At 67.1% G+C, this 11,486-nt stretch overlaps 1 protein-coding gene and 1 long non-coding RNA gene across 8 annotated transcripts; one reads left to right on the forward strand and one right to left on the reverse strand.

Moving 5' to 3' along the window:
• Window positions 1-16: 16 nt before the first annotated feature.
• TRIM3 (tripartite motif containing 3) lies at window positions 17-9,863 on the forward strand. Of its 6 annotated transcripts, none has more exons than XM_051791208.1 (12): window positions 17-132; window positions 1,095-1,236; window positions 3,317-3,551; window positions 3,910-4,070; window positions 4,417-4,597; window positions 4,974-5,697; window positions 6,002-6,105; window positions 6,578-6,745; window positions 6,837-7,005; window positions 7,516-7,586; window positions 7,683-7,823; window positions 9,197-9,862. In XM_051791208.1, exons 2-12 carry the CDS (start codon window positions 1,109-1,111, stop codon window positions 9,347-9,349), a joined length of 2,235 nt encoding a protein of 744 aa, XP_051647168.1. In that variant the 5' UTR covers window positions 17-132; window positions 1,095-1,108; the 3' UTR covers window positions 9,350-9,862. The 6 variants fall into 6 exon arrangements, with proteins under 6 accessions (XP_051647168.1, XP_051647170.1, XP_051647167.1 ...); XM_051791210.1 differs by lacking the exon at window positions 17-132 and adding an exon at window positions 360-400 and having other exon boundaries at window positions 9,197-9,863; XM_051791207.1 differs by lacking the exon at window positions 17-132 and having other exon boundaries at window positions 682-1,236; window positions 9,197-9,863.
• Window positions 7,819-8,323, reverse strand: LOC127472707 (uncharacterized). Of its 2 annotated transcripts, none has more exons than XR_007905116.1 (3): window positions 8,226-8,323; window positions 8,010-8,189; window positions 7,819-7,955 (listed from the first exon to the last, which is right to left on the reverse strand). It is a non-coding gene; the product is annotated as an uncharacterized LOC127472707 (long non-coding RNA). The 2 variants fall into 2 exon arrangements; XR_007905117.1 differs by lacking the exon at window positions 7,819-7,955 and adding an exon at window positions 7,969-8,009 and having other exon boundaries at window positions 8,064-8,189.
• Window positions 9,864-11,486: the final 1,623 nt, after the last annotated feature.

Genomic DNA, 11,486 nt, shown 5'->3' on the forward strand with positions numbered 1-11,486 from the left:
CTAATCCCCCCCTCCCGGCGCCCTTGGTGCCGCCCGGCCCGGCCGCCTCCCTGTCGCATCCCGGGCCGGGGCCGAGGATGCGCCGTGGGGTCCCGCGGCGTGGGCTGGAGCGAGGAGGGGGCTACGGGGGGGGTGAGTGGGGCCGGGGGGCCCGGGTGGGGGGCGGTGGGCACGGGGTGAGCGGTGGGAGATCGGGGGGGCGAGGGGGGCAATCGTGGGGAGGGTAAGGGGGGTTTAGGGGTGGGTGAGCGGGGATGAAGGGGGCAGACCCCCATGGGGAAATGCGGGGTGTGGGACCCCCCAAAACCCCCCTCGGGGTCCTGGTGTGGCGGGGGGGCGGTGCCGCACAATGGCGGCCGGGGCGGGGCCGGGGCCTGGAGCGCGGAGCCGCCGCAGCGCCGTGAGCGGGGCCGGGGCGAGAGGAGGGGGGCGATGGGGTGGGGGGCGATGGGGGGTAGCGGGGGCGATGGGTGCTCCTTGGAGCAGGGGGTAGGGTGGGAGCTGCGGGGCACAGGAGGGAGGGCAGTGGGGTCGGGGGTGGGGGTTGTGGGTGCTGTGGAGTGGGTGCCCCACGGGGCACGGGGTGGGTGCCATAGGGCACAGTGGGGTCGGTGGGTCTGTGGGAGGTGAGTGCTGTGGGGCACGGGGGCGTGTGGGGCTGGGGGGCAGGTGTGGGGCTGGCTCTGGGCACCTGGGGGTCGTGGGTACATTGGTGGGCAGGGGCAGCCCCCCCGTGTGCCCCTCGATGTGTCTGTGGGATCGGGAACTGTGGGTGCTGTGGGTCAGGGCTGTGCATACCCCAGGGTGCCCACAGCTCAATGACCCTGCTGCCGCAGAGTGAGGGTCCACCGTGGCTCTCTGTGAGGGCGTGGGGTGGGCAAGGGGCTGTGGGGCACTGTGGGTTGAGTGGGGGGTTGTGGGGTGCCACGGGATGCCCCTCACCCATTTACATCCTCCCCTCCCTAGCCTGAGGGTCTGCCGTGGCCCACCATGAGCCTGTGGGATGGGTGGGGGCTATGGGTCGTGGCTGTGGGGTGCCGTGGAGCTCCGTGGGGTGCTGTGGGGCACCCCCCTCACTGTGCCGTGCCCCCCAGGCTGAGGAGCCGCCATGGCCCGCCGCGAGCCCGCCAGCCCGGTGGTGCGGCAGATCGACCAGCAGTTCCTGGTCTGCAGCATCTGCCTCGACCGCTACCGCAACCCCAAGGTGCTGCCCTGCCTGCACACCTTCTGCGAGAGGTGGGACCCCCTGAGCCCCCCTCAACCCCCCTGAGCCCTATCCCTGCCTGCACACCTTCTGCGAGAGGTGGGACCCCCTGAGCCCCCCTCAACCCCCCTGAGCCCTATCCCTGCCTGCACACCTTCTGCGAGAGGTGGGACCCCCTGAGCCCCCCTCAACCCCCCTGAGCCCTATCCCTGCCTGCACACCTTCTGTGAGAGGTGGGACCCCCTGAGCCCCCCTCAACCCCCCTGAGCCCTATCCCTGCCTGCACACCTTCTGCGAGAGGTGGGACCCCCTGAGCCCCCCTCAACCCCCCTGAGCCCTATCCCTGCCTGCACACCTTCTGTGAGAGGTGGGACCCCCTGAGCCCCCCTCAACCCCCCTGAGCCCTATCCCTGCCTGCACACTTTCTGTGAGAGGTGGGACCCCTCACTGCAGCCCCTCACTGCTCCCGATATCCCCCCTGTGCCCCAGCACCCCCACTCCATCCCCACCATGTCTCTGAGCCCCCTGTATCCCCCTGTTGCACCTCCCCAGCATCCACCTCCACCACATCCCCACTGTGTCCTGACTGCACCCCCCAATGCACCCCCAACGTCCTGACTGCACCCCCTTGCAGCCCCTCATCCCCCTGGCTGTGCTGCATTCTTGCTGCAGCCCCCTGGCCCCCCAGCATCCAATCCCCCCTGCCCCCCCAGTGCCCCCAGCCCTCTTCTGCCTTGCTGCACCCCCCCTGTGTCCCCCAGCTTGGCTCCCCTCACTGCCCCCCCCAACAGTTGCACCCCCAGTGTCCCCCCTTGCACCCCCCAAACCTGCAGTGTGACACCCCCCCCAGCACCCCCCACCTGTGGAAGAGCTAGGGCTCCGTGGGCCCCCTGCCCCCCCAGTGAGACATGGGGCCGAGCCTCCCCGTGCCCTCAGGGGTGGGGGCTGAGACCCCCCTGCACTCCATGGCCCATGGCGGGGCTGGGACCCCACTGCTGTGCCCAGCCCCTGAGCCCCCCAAGTGTGGGGTATATGGGGGGGCTGGGCTGGGGTCCCTGCAGTGGGGGGATCTGGGTGCTGACAGCCCCCTCTCTCTGTGCTCCCAGAGCCCCCCTGGCCCTGCCTCAGTCTCCCCATCCACTTCCTGTCCATCTGTCCATTCCCCCCGAGGGTGCTGGCACCCCTGCCCTGTGTCCATCCCGTCCGTTTGTCCATTTGTCTGGCTGGCTGCCACCCCCTGCCACTGCTCCCCCTCAGTGTGACACCACACGGCCCTCCTGTCTGTCTGTCCGTCTGTCCCACTGACGCCCCAGTGTGACACCGTGCAGCCCTGCCGTCTGTCAGTCCGTCTGTCCCCCTTGCCCTGCTCCTGCACCCCAGTGTGACACGGTGCAGGCTCCTCTCTTGTCCATCTGTCTCCTCGGTCTGTGTCTCATTCCCCCATTCCTGCACCCCAGTGTGCCACGGCACAGCCCCTCTGTCCGTCTGTCTCCCTGCTTTCTGCCTGCACTCTGAACCCCTGTTCATCTGTCCATCCTGCTGCCCCACTGTCCCTCTGTCCCTGCCCCCGATGTGCAGCCCTCTTGTCCATCTGTCTGTCCCCCTGCCACTGCCTGTCCCCAGACCTGTCCCTGTGCCCCTGTCCCACAGCCTGACCCCCTGTCTGTCTGTCCAGCCAGTTCTCTGCCCACCCCCAACCCCATGGCTCTGCCCTTGTCCCACGCTCCCTGTCCACCTTTCTGTCCCCCATCCATCTCCACCATCCATCTCTCTGTCCCCTGTCTATTCATCTGTTCCTCTGTTCCCTCGTTCTGCCCCCATCCCCAGCAGATCCCAACCCTCCATCCCCATCCCACTGTCCCTCCATCTGTCCCATCCTCTGTCACCCCATTTTCCCCCATGTCCCCCTACAAGCCCAGTTCCTGTCCCTGCCCTCTCTGTGTCCCAGCCCAGAGCCTGTCCCTGTCCAGCCCTGGGTTACCCCTGACCTGACCCCTGTGACCCCTTGTGACCCCAGGCTCCTGCAGAACTACGTCCCTGCCCAGAGCCTGTCCCTATTGTGCTCTCTGTGCCCCCTGACCCCTGTGACCCCCATGGCCCCTGTGACCCCAGGTGCCTGCAGAACTACATCCCGGCCCAGAGCCTGTCCCTGTCGTGTCCTGTGTGCCGCCAGACCTCGATCCTGCCTGAGCGGGGGGTCCCGGCACTGCCCAACAACTTCTTCATCACCAACCTGATGGAGGTGCTGCAGCGGGACCCCGACCCCCACGGGGCCCCCCCTGCGCCCCTGCCCCCCCTGGGCACCGCCACCGGGCAGCCCCTTTGCTGCCCCAACCACGAGGGAAAGGTGGGGGCTCGGGGGCTGGGGGGCTGGAGGGGCTGCAATGGGCTGTATGGGCTCAGGGGGGTGGGGGAGCAGGGGAGGCTGGGGGGCTGCAGGAGCTGGAGGGGCTCAGAGGGTGTGGGATCTGGGGAGCGCTGGGGGGCCTGTGGGTAACAGGAGGGGCTGTGGAGATCTGGGGGGGCCAAGGAGGTCTGGGGGGCCGCGGGCCTTGGAGAGGGAGTCCACAGGGGGCCGGGGGGGGGCTACAGCGGTCCAGGGAGTCTGGGGAGCACTGTGGGAGCTGTGTGGGCTCAGGAAGGGGGGGTCCCGCAGGGCGCCGTGGGCTGGGGCGGGGGGCAGCTGACGAGCACAGGTGTGGCAGGTGATGGAGTTCTACTGCGAGACCTGTGAGACAGCCATGTGCCGGGAGTGCACGGAGGGGGAGCGGCGGGAGCACCGGGACCACCACACGGTGCCGCTGCGGGATGTGCTGGAGCAGCACAAGGCAGCCCTGCAGCACCAGCTCGATGCCGTGCGCGCCAGGTATGGGGGCCTGGGGGTGCCCGGGGGTCACCACGGCCCCGCTCCCGCAGGCTGCAGGACCAGCTTGGTGTCACTCACACATGGTACAGGGAGAAGGAGGGCTGGAAGGACTGGGGCTGGTCCAGGGGGATCTGGGGTCCCCCTACTGTCCTAGTCCTGCAGGCTCCTACAGCTGTGGGGGGCTTTGGGGGTTCAGGGGGTCCCCATATTCCCCCAGGCTCCCAGAGCTGGCAGCGGCAGTGAGGCTGGTGGCTGAGATCAGCTGGGGCAGCACTGTGGAGCTGGGGGTGCTGGAAGAGGGAGTTGGAGGTCTGGAGGCATTCAGGGGCTCCCCTTGTCCCTCCAGGCTCCCGCAGCTGGCAGCGGCCGTGGGGCTGGTGGCCGAGATCAGCCGGCAGCTGGGGCAGCGCCGGGCCGAGGCTGAGGCCGAGATCGGGAGCAGCTTCGAGGAGCTGGAGGCGGCTCTGCGGCAGCGGCGGGAGGTGCTGCTGCGCGACCTGGAGGCCACCTGTGCTGCCAAGCAGCAGGTAACACACCTGTCCTCGTGTGCCCCTGCACCCTTTGCCAGCCCTTCCTGGGAGGGTGTGCATGCCCCAGCCGTGCCCCAGTGCCAGTGGCACCCCCAGTGTGGCAGTTGGGGTCCCAGTGCAGCACCAGGGCTGGGGTTGTGGGCATGGCTGTGGTGCAGGTGCGGGTGCCGGTGGGGGATGCAGGTGGGGTGTTGGTTGGGGGTACTGGGTCTGGGGGTCCTGCCCCAGCGCCACAGAGATGGGCCATGCCCAGAGGCACTGGAGGCGCAACTGGAGGTGCTGTGGTGGGTTCAGGGCTGGGGTGCGGACAGCGATGCAGGTGTGGGTGCTGGGTGTGGGTCCCACCTGGTGTCACAGGTGCTGCTCCCCCCAGGTGCTGGAGGCGCAGCTGGAGGTGCTGCGGCAGGGCCAGGAGAGCATCCTGAGCAGCTGCGCGTTCACGGAGCAGGCGCTGCACCACGGCTCGGCCACAGAGGTGCTGCTGGTGCAGAAGCAGATGGGCGAGCGGCTGCGGGAGCTGGCGGCACGGCCCTTCCCTGAGCACCCGCACGAGAACGCGCAGCTCGAGTTCCGTGCTGAGCCCGAGGGGCTGCGCCGCTCCATCCAGAACCTGGGCGCGCTGCTGACCACCAGTGCCACAGCGCACACCACGGTGGCCACGGGCGAGGGGCTGCGCCAGGCCGTGGTGGGGCAGCCCTGCTCGCTCAGCGTCACCACCAAGGACAAGGACGGGGCGCTGGTGCGCAGCGGCGGCGCCCGCCTGCGCTTCGCCGTGACGGGCCCCGACGGCGCCGCGGCCGAGGCCGAGGTGCAGGACAACCGCAACGGCACCTACGAGCTGGTGTACACGCCGCGCGCCGAGGGCGACTTCGTGCTGTCCATCCTGCTCTACGGGCAGCCCGTGCGCGGCTCCCCCTTCCGCGCCCGTGCCCTGCGTCCCGGCGACGTGCCCCCGTCCCCTGAGGAGGCCAAGCGCCGCGTCAAGTCCCCGGGCGGGGGGCACGTGCGGCAGAAGGCCCTGCGCCGCCCCGCCAGCATGTACGGCAGCGCCAAGCGCAAGGAGAACCCCATCGAGGATGAGCTCATCTTCCGCGTCGGTGAGCAGGTGGCACGGGGGGGACCTTGGTGCTCGCCAGGGTGGTGGGGGCTCCTCAGGGTGGTGGGGGGCTCCTCAGGGCTCCCCACAGCAGCAGACCCTTCTTGGGGCTCCCCAGGGCAATGGGGGCTCCCCAGGGTGGTAGGGCTACCCACAGCAGCAGGGACTCCCCAGGGCTCCCTAAGGCTCCCTGGGGTTGTGGGGGAGTCCCTGGTGTGGTGGAGTGCCCCAGAGGTGGAAGGGGTTCACTGGGGTGGTGAGTGGTCTCCTGGGGCCCCCTGTGCCTCCCTGACCGGTGCCCGCAGGCAGCCGCGGCCGGGAGAAGGGCGAGTTCACAAACCTGCAGGGGATCTCCACGTCCAGCGCCGGCCGCATCGTTGTGGCTGACAGCAACAACCAGTGTGTGCAGGTACGGACCCCCTGGGTCTCCCAGACTTCCTCAGGACCCCCACTGACACTGTCCTGATCCCTGCTGAATCCCTCCTGCCCCACTGACCCCAACAGCAGCAACCAGTACGTGCAGATATAGACCCCTGGGACCCCCACTGATCCCCCCAAGACCCTCCTGGGTACCCCTAGATCCCCATGACCCCACTGCCCCATTAGCAATAACCAATGTGTGCAGGTACAGGCCCCCCCAGACCCACAAACTCCCTCAGGACACCCACTGACTCCCCCGGGACACCCCTGACCCTGCTGCCCCCCCAGGTGTTCAGTAACGAGGGGCAGTTCCGGCTGCGTTTCGGGGTGCGGGGGTGCTTCCCCTGACCCCCCCTGACCCTGCTGCCCCCCAGGTGTTCAGTAACGAGGGGCAGTTCCGGCTGCGTTTCGGGGTGCGGGGGTGCTTCCCCTGACCCCCCCTGACCCTGCTGCCCCCCCAGGTGTTCAGTAACGAGGGGCAGTTCCGGCTGCGTTTCGGGGTGCGGGGGCGCTCCCCAGGGCAGCTCCAGCGCCCCACGGGGGTCTCTGTGGACACCAATGGCGACATCATCGTGGCCGACTACGACAACCGCTGGGTCAGCGTGTTCTCACCTGAGGGCAAGTTCAAGGTGAGGAAAAAGAAAGCAGGGGGTGTCTGTGGGGGGGTCTGTGGGGCTGGGTGTCCATGGCACCCCCGGTCTGACCCCCTGCCTCCCCCAGACGAAGCTGGGTGCAGGGCGGCTGATGGGCCCCAAGGGTGTCGCCGTAGACCGCAATGGGCACATCATCGTGGTGGACAACAAGGCCTGTTGTGTCTTCATCTTCCAGCCCAATGGGAAGCTGGTGGCGCGTTTCGGCTCCCGCGGCACCGCCGAGCGCCAGTTTGCAGGTACCCCCCGGGTCCCCAGCTGTGGGGCCCTGGGCTCCCCAGGGACCGGGGCAGGCAGGACCATGTGTCTGGTGTCACCAGGGTGGCTGGTGGCACTGGGACCCCAGTGGTGGGCTGGGGGCTGGGTCCAGGCTCTGGGTCCACCTGGTTCCAGGCTGGGGCTCTGGATCTAGGCTCTGGGCTTGGGGTTTGTTCTGAGCTCTGGTTTGAGTTCTGGGGCCGGACGGGTGCTCAGGGTCTGGTTCTGGCTCCAGGGCCAGGTTTGGGGCTCTGGGCTGGGGATCCGCTTCCAGGTTCTGGCTCTGGGTTCTGGATTCAGTTCTGGGCTGTGGCTCTGGGCTCAGGTTCTGACAGTGGCTCCGTGCTGGTGGCCCTGGGTTCTGGGCTCTGTCCATGGGTCAGGGCTTTGAGTCCATCTTGGTCCTGCCATGGGGCCAGAGCTGAGCCCCACCATTCCCCCCAAGGCTAAGCCCCCCAGTCCCAGGGATGACCCCCCCATGTCTCCCCCAGGGCCCCACTTTGTGGCTGTCAACAACAAGAACGAGATCGTGGTGACTGACTTCCACAACCACTCGGTGAAGGTGAGCCGGTGCTGGGGTCCCCCCGGTGCCGTGGGGCCTGGGGGGGCTGTGATGACGGCCCGTGACCCCCTGGTGTGTCCCCCTGCACACCCTCAGGTGTACAACGCAGAGGGCGAGTTCCTGTTCAAGTTTGGGTCGCACGGGGAGGGCAACGGGCAGTTCAACGCGCCCACGGGGGTGGCTGTGGACAGCAACGGCAACATCATCGTGGCCGACTGGGGCAACAGCCGCATCCAGGTACTGCACCTGCACAGCTGCACCTGCACACACACCTGTACTGCACACCTGTACTGCACACCTGTACTGCACACCTGTACCTGCACAAATACCTGTGCCCACACAAACACCTGTACCCGCACACACCTGTACCTGTACCTGATCACACACCTGTACCTGTGCACCCACCTGTACCTGCACACACACCTGTACCTGCACACACACCTGTACCTGTGCACCCACCTGTACCTGCACGCACACCTGTACCTGTGCACCCACCTGTACCTGCACACACACCTGTACCTGTGCACCCACCTGTACCTGCACACACACCTGTACCTGTGCACCCACCTGTACCTGCACACACACCTGTACCTGTGCACCCACCTGTACCTGCATGCACATCTGTACCTGTGCACACACCTGTACCTGCACACACACCTGTACCTGTGCACCCACCTGTACCTGAACACACACCTGTACCTGCACAGCTGCACTTGCACACACACCTGGACCTGAACACACACCTGTACCTGCACAGCTGGACCTGCACACACAACTGTACCTGCACCCACCCCTGTACCTGCACATACACCCCCACTGCAGCCCCAGAACCAGCCCCTCCCCAAACCCTCTCCATCCAATCCCTGACCCCCTAACCCCAGGTGTTCTTGATGGGATGCTCTGGGAGGCACTGGGAAGGTGCTATGGGGCACCTGGAGGTCACTGAGAGGCAAGTGGTATTAACTGGGAACAACTGGGATGGGTCTGGAGTCAACTAGGAACAGTCTGAGGGGGTGCTATAGTCAACTGGGAGCAACTGGGTCAAGTGGGAAGACTGTGGAGCCAACTGGGGTCAACTGAAAGCAACTGGGATGGGTCTCGGGTCAACTGGTGAGAGTCTATGGGGGGGTCTAGGGAGGAACTGGGACGAGTTTTGGGCCAACTGGAAGCAACTGGGATGGCCTGGGGAGGAGTCTGGGGTCATCTGGGAGCAAATGGGATGGACTGGGGAGGGGTTTAGGGTTAACTGGGAGCAACTGGGAAGGATCTTGTGTCAACTGGGATGGACCTGGGGGGACTTGATCACGTCCTCCCACAGGGAGTGGGTCCTGCAGATCCCATGCAGGTCCAGGGGCCATAGGGACTGGGTGTCCCTGGGCCATGGGCCTGTTGGGAGCCATAGGGACTGGAGGCCCCTGGGCCGTGGGGCTGTCTGGGACCATCAGGGCTGGGAGTCCCTGGGCCGTGGGGCTGTCTGGGACCATTGGGGTGGGGGGTCCCTGGGCCATGGGGCTGTCGGGGACTGTCATGGTTTGAGACCACTACAGGGACCATCAGGGCTGGGAGTCCTGGGCTGTGGGGCCGTCAGGGACAGCCGTGTCCCCCCACAGGTGTTCGACAGCGCGGGCTCGTTCCTGTCCTACATCAACACGGCGGCCGACCCGCTGTACGGACCGCAGGGGCTGGCGCTCACCTCCGATGGCCACGTGGTCGTGGCTGACTCGGGCAACCACTGCTTCAAGGCCTATCGGTACCTGCAGTGACGCCGGACCGCGGGCACGCCACGGCAGGACGGGCCCACAGTGCCCCGAGGGACGGCTGCCCCTGGCCTCGCTGCCCCCACGCGCCGCCCTGGCTTCATGTGCACTTTATCCTGGGGGGCGGCCGGGCCTGGGGGACAAGGACGGGTCCCACGGGGCGGGGGCTGCCTGGGGGTCACGATCTGACCCCTCCTCCTGGAGCCCCAGTGCCCTGGCTGATGGGGGGTGTGTGGGGCAGGGGGAGCCATGGGCAGGGCTGGGGGAGGCTGGGGGGCAGTCAGTCCTGGGGCCCTACAGGGGCTGCCCCCCGCCCCCCCTCCCCAGCCCCAAGCCCCGTGGGGTGATGGCACGTGCCTGCCTCCCCACGGCACTGCTGCCCCACGGCACTGCTGCCCCACGGCACTGCTGCCCCACGGCTCTGGGGGGCTCCGGGGCCTGAGGGGCGGCCGCCGCACGCTGACAAACTGTATGTACAAAATAAAGTATTCTGGAAGTACCCTGGCCCCTGCTGCCCCACAGCTCTGCCTGCCCTGCACACACCCTGCCCACGGCACTGCTGCCCCCCATGTCCTTGGGCCCCCCCGGCAGTGCCAGGCTGAGCAGGGACAGGGACAGTGCCTGGAGCTTGGTGGCACCACGGGCGCTGCCCAGCCTGGGCATTCTGCCAGCACTGACCCTTCTGCACGGACGGGGACGGGCTGGGACAGACTGGGAGTGGGGACAGGATGGGCTGGTCTCAACTGGGAATGGGGACAGGGATGGACTGGTCTGTATTGGTCAGAGTGGTCCATACTGGTAGCAGGGACTGGGTTGGACTGATCTATATTGGGGGCGGGGAGTGGGTTGGACAGATCTGTATTTGTACTGGATCATACTCATCTGTACTGTGCCAAACTGGGCTATAGTGGAGTGGAGACTGGGTCATGCTGGTTCATACTGGGTCAGACTGGTCTGTACTGGGAGCAGGGACTGGGTCAGTGACCTGCTGAGCCACTCAGACCCCACAGGTCCCTGGGGCTGATGGACCCCTGGGGCCACCATGGGGGCTGTGGGGGGGTCCTGGAGCTGCTCCCACCACTCCCCTCAGGCCCAGACCCCAGGGGGAACCCAGACAGCAACAGAGCTCGCCTGGACCCTCCCCATCATTCCTCACAGCCCCTGCCCCCCGGGGGGTCCCAGGCCCTGGAGGTGCCCAGTGACCCCCTCCCCGAGCAGGGCCAGGAGGAGGATCCAGGGAAGTCCAGGCTGTCCCTGCCCTGGATGCTGGGAAGGCCCTGAACAGATCACCCTGGGGGGATCCCACGGCACCGACAGGACAACCAGGGATCAGATCCAGCTGGGGTTGGGAAACACAGGTCCTGCCTGACCCACCTGATCTGCTGTGCCCAGGTGATCCGGTGGATGTGAGAGGGGTGTGGGTGTGTCTGCCTGGAGCTCAGCAAAGCCATCTCCTCTGGCTCTCCTGGAGCTCCTGCAGCCCCAGGCTGGGACAGCTCCTGGCTGATGGCTGGATACAGGGAGGGGTGGGAATGGGGAGACATCCAGTGGGGTGGATACTGCTGGGGTTCCCCAAGGCTCAGTGTGGGGCTGGTCCTGCTGAGCATCTTCATCGATGACCTGAACGAGGGGATCAAGGGCACCCTCAGTGAGTTCAATGACAACACCGAGTGGGGTGGGATGGGGATCTGCCAGAGGGCAGGAAGGCTCTGCAGAAGGATCTGGACAGAGTGGATTGATGGGCTGAGGCCAACAAGGTGAGGGTAAACAAGGCCCAGGGCTGGCTTCTGCCCTTGGGTCACCACAACCCCCGGAATGCTCCAGGTTGGGACAGAGGGACTGGAAAGCTGGAAAAGGCCTTGAGGGTGCTGGTGACAGAGGCTGGACATGAGCCCAGGTGTGCCCAGGTGGCCAATGGCCCCTGGGTTGTGCCAGCCCCAGTGTGGGCACAGCCCCAGGGCAGGGACTGTCCCCCTGTGCTGGCACTGCTGAGGGACCTCCAGGGCTGTGTCCAGGTCTGGAACCTCACAAGAGAGACACTGAGGGGCTGGAGCGTGTGCAGGGAAGGGAAGGGAGCTGGGAAGGGGCTGGAGCAGCAGGAGGGGCTGAGGGAGCTGGGGGGGCTCAGCCTGGAGAAAAGGAG

This window comes from Manacus candei, unplaced genomic scaffold (assembly GCF_025592945.1).
Source record: "Manacus candei isolate 608988 ecotype Guabito, Panama unplaced genomic scaffold, ASM2559294v1 h1tg000031l, whole genome shotgun sequence".
Classification (NCBI taxonomy): Eukaryota; Metazoa; Chordata; class Aves; order Passeriformes; family Pipridae; genus Manacus; species Manacus candei.

Bases quoted from the DNA above. Each gene is read 5' to 3' on its own strand.
- TRIM3 (XM_051791208.1), top strand. From the start codon at position 1,109: ATGGCCCGCCGCGAGCCCGCCAGCCCGGTGGTGCGGCAGATCGACCAG. The intron at 7,006-7,515 runs GTACCCCCCGGG...TGTCTCCCCCAG, and splicing joins CGCCGAGCGCCAGTTTGCAG to GGCCCCACTTTGTGGCTGTC. The intron at 7,587-7,682 runs GTGAGCCGGTGC...GCACACCCTCAG, and splicing joins TCCACAACCACTCGGTGAAG to GTGTACAACGCAGAGGGCGA.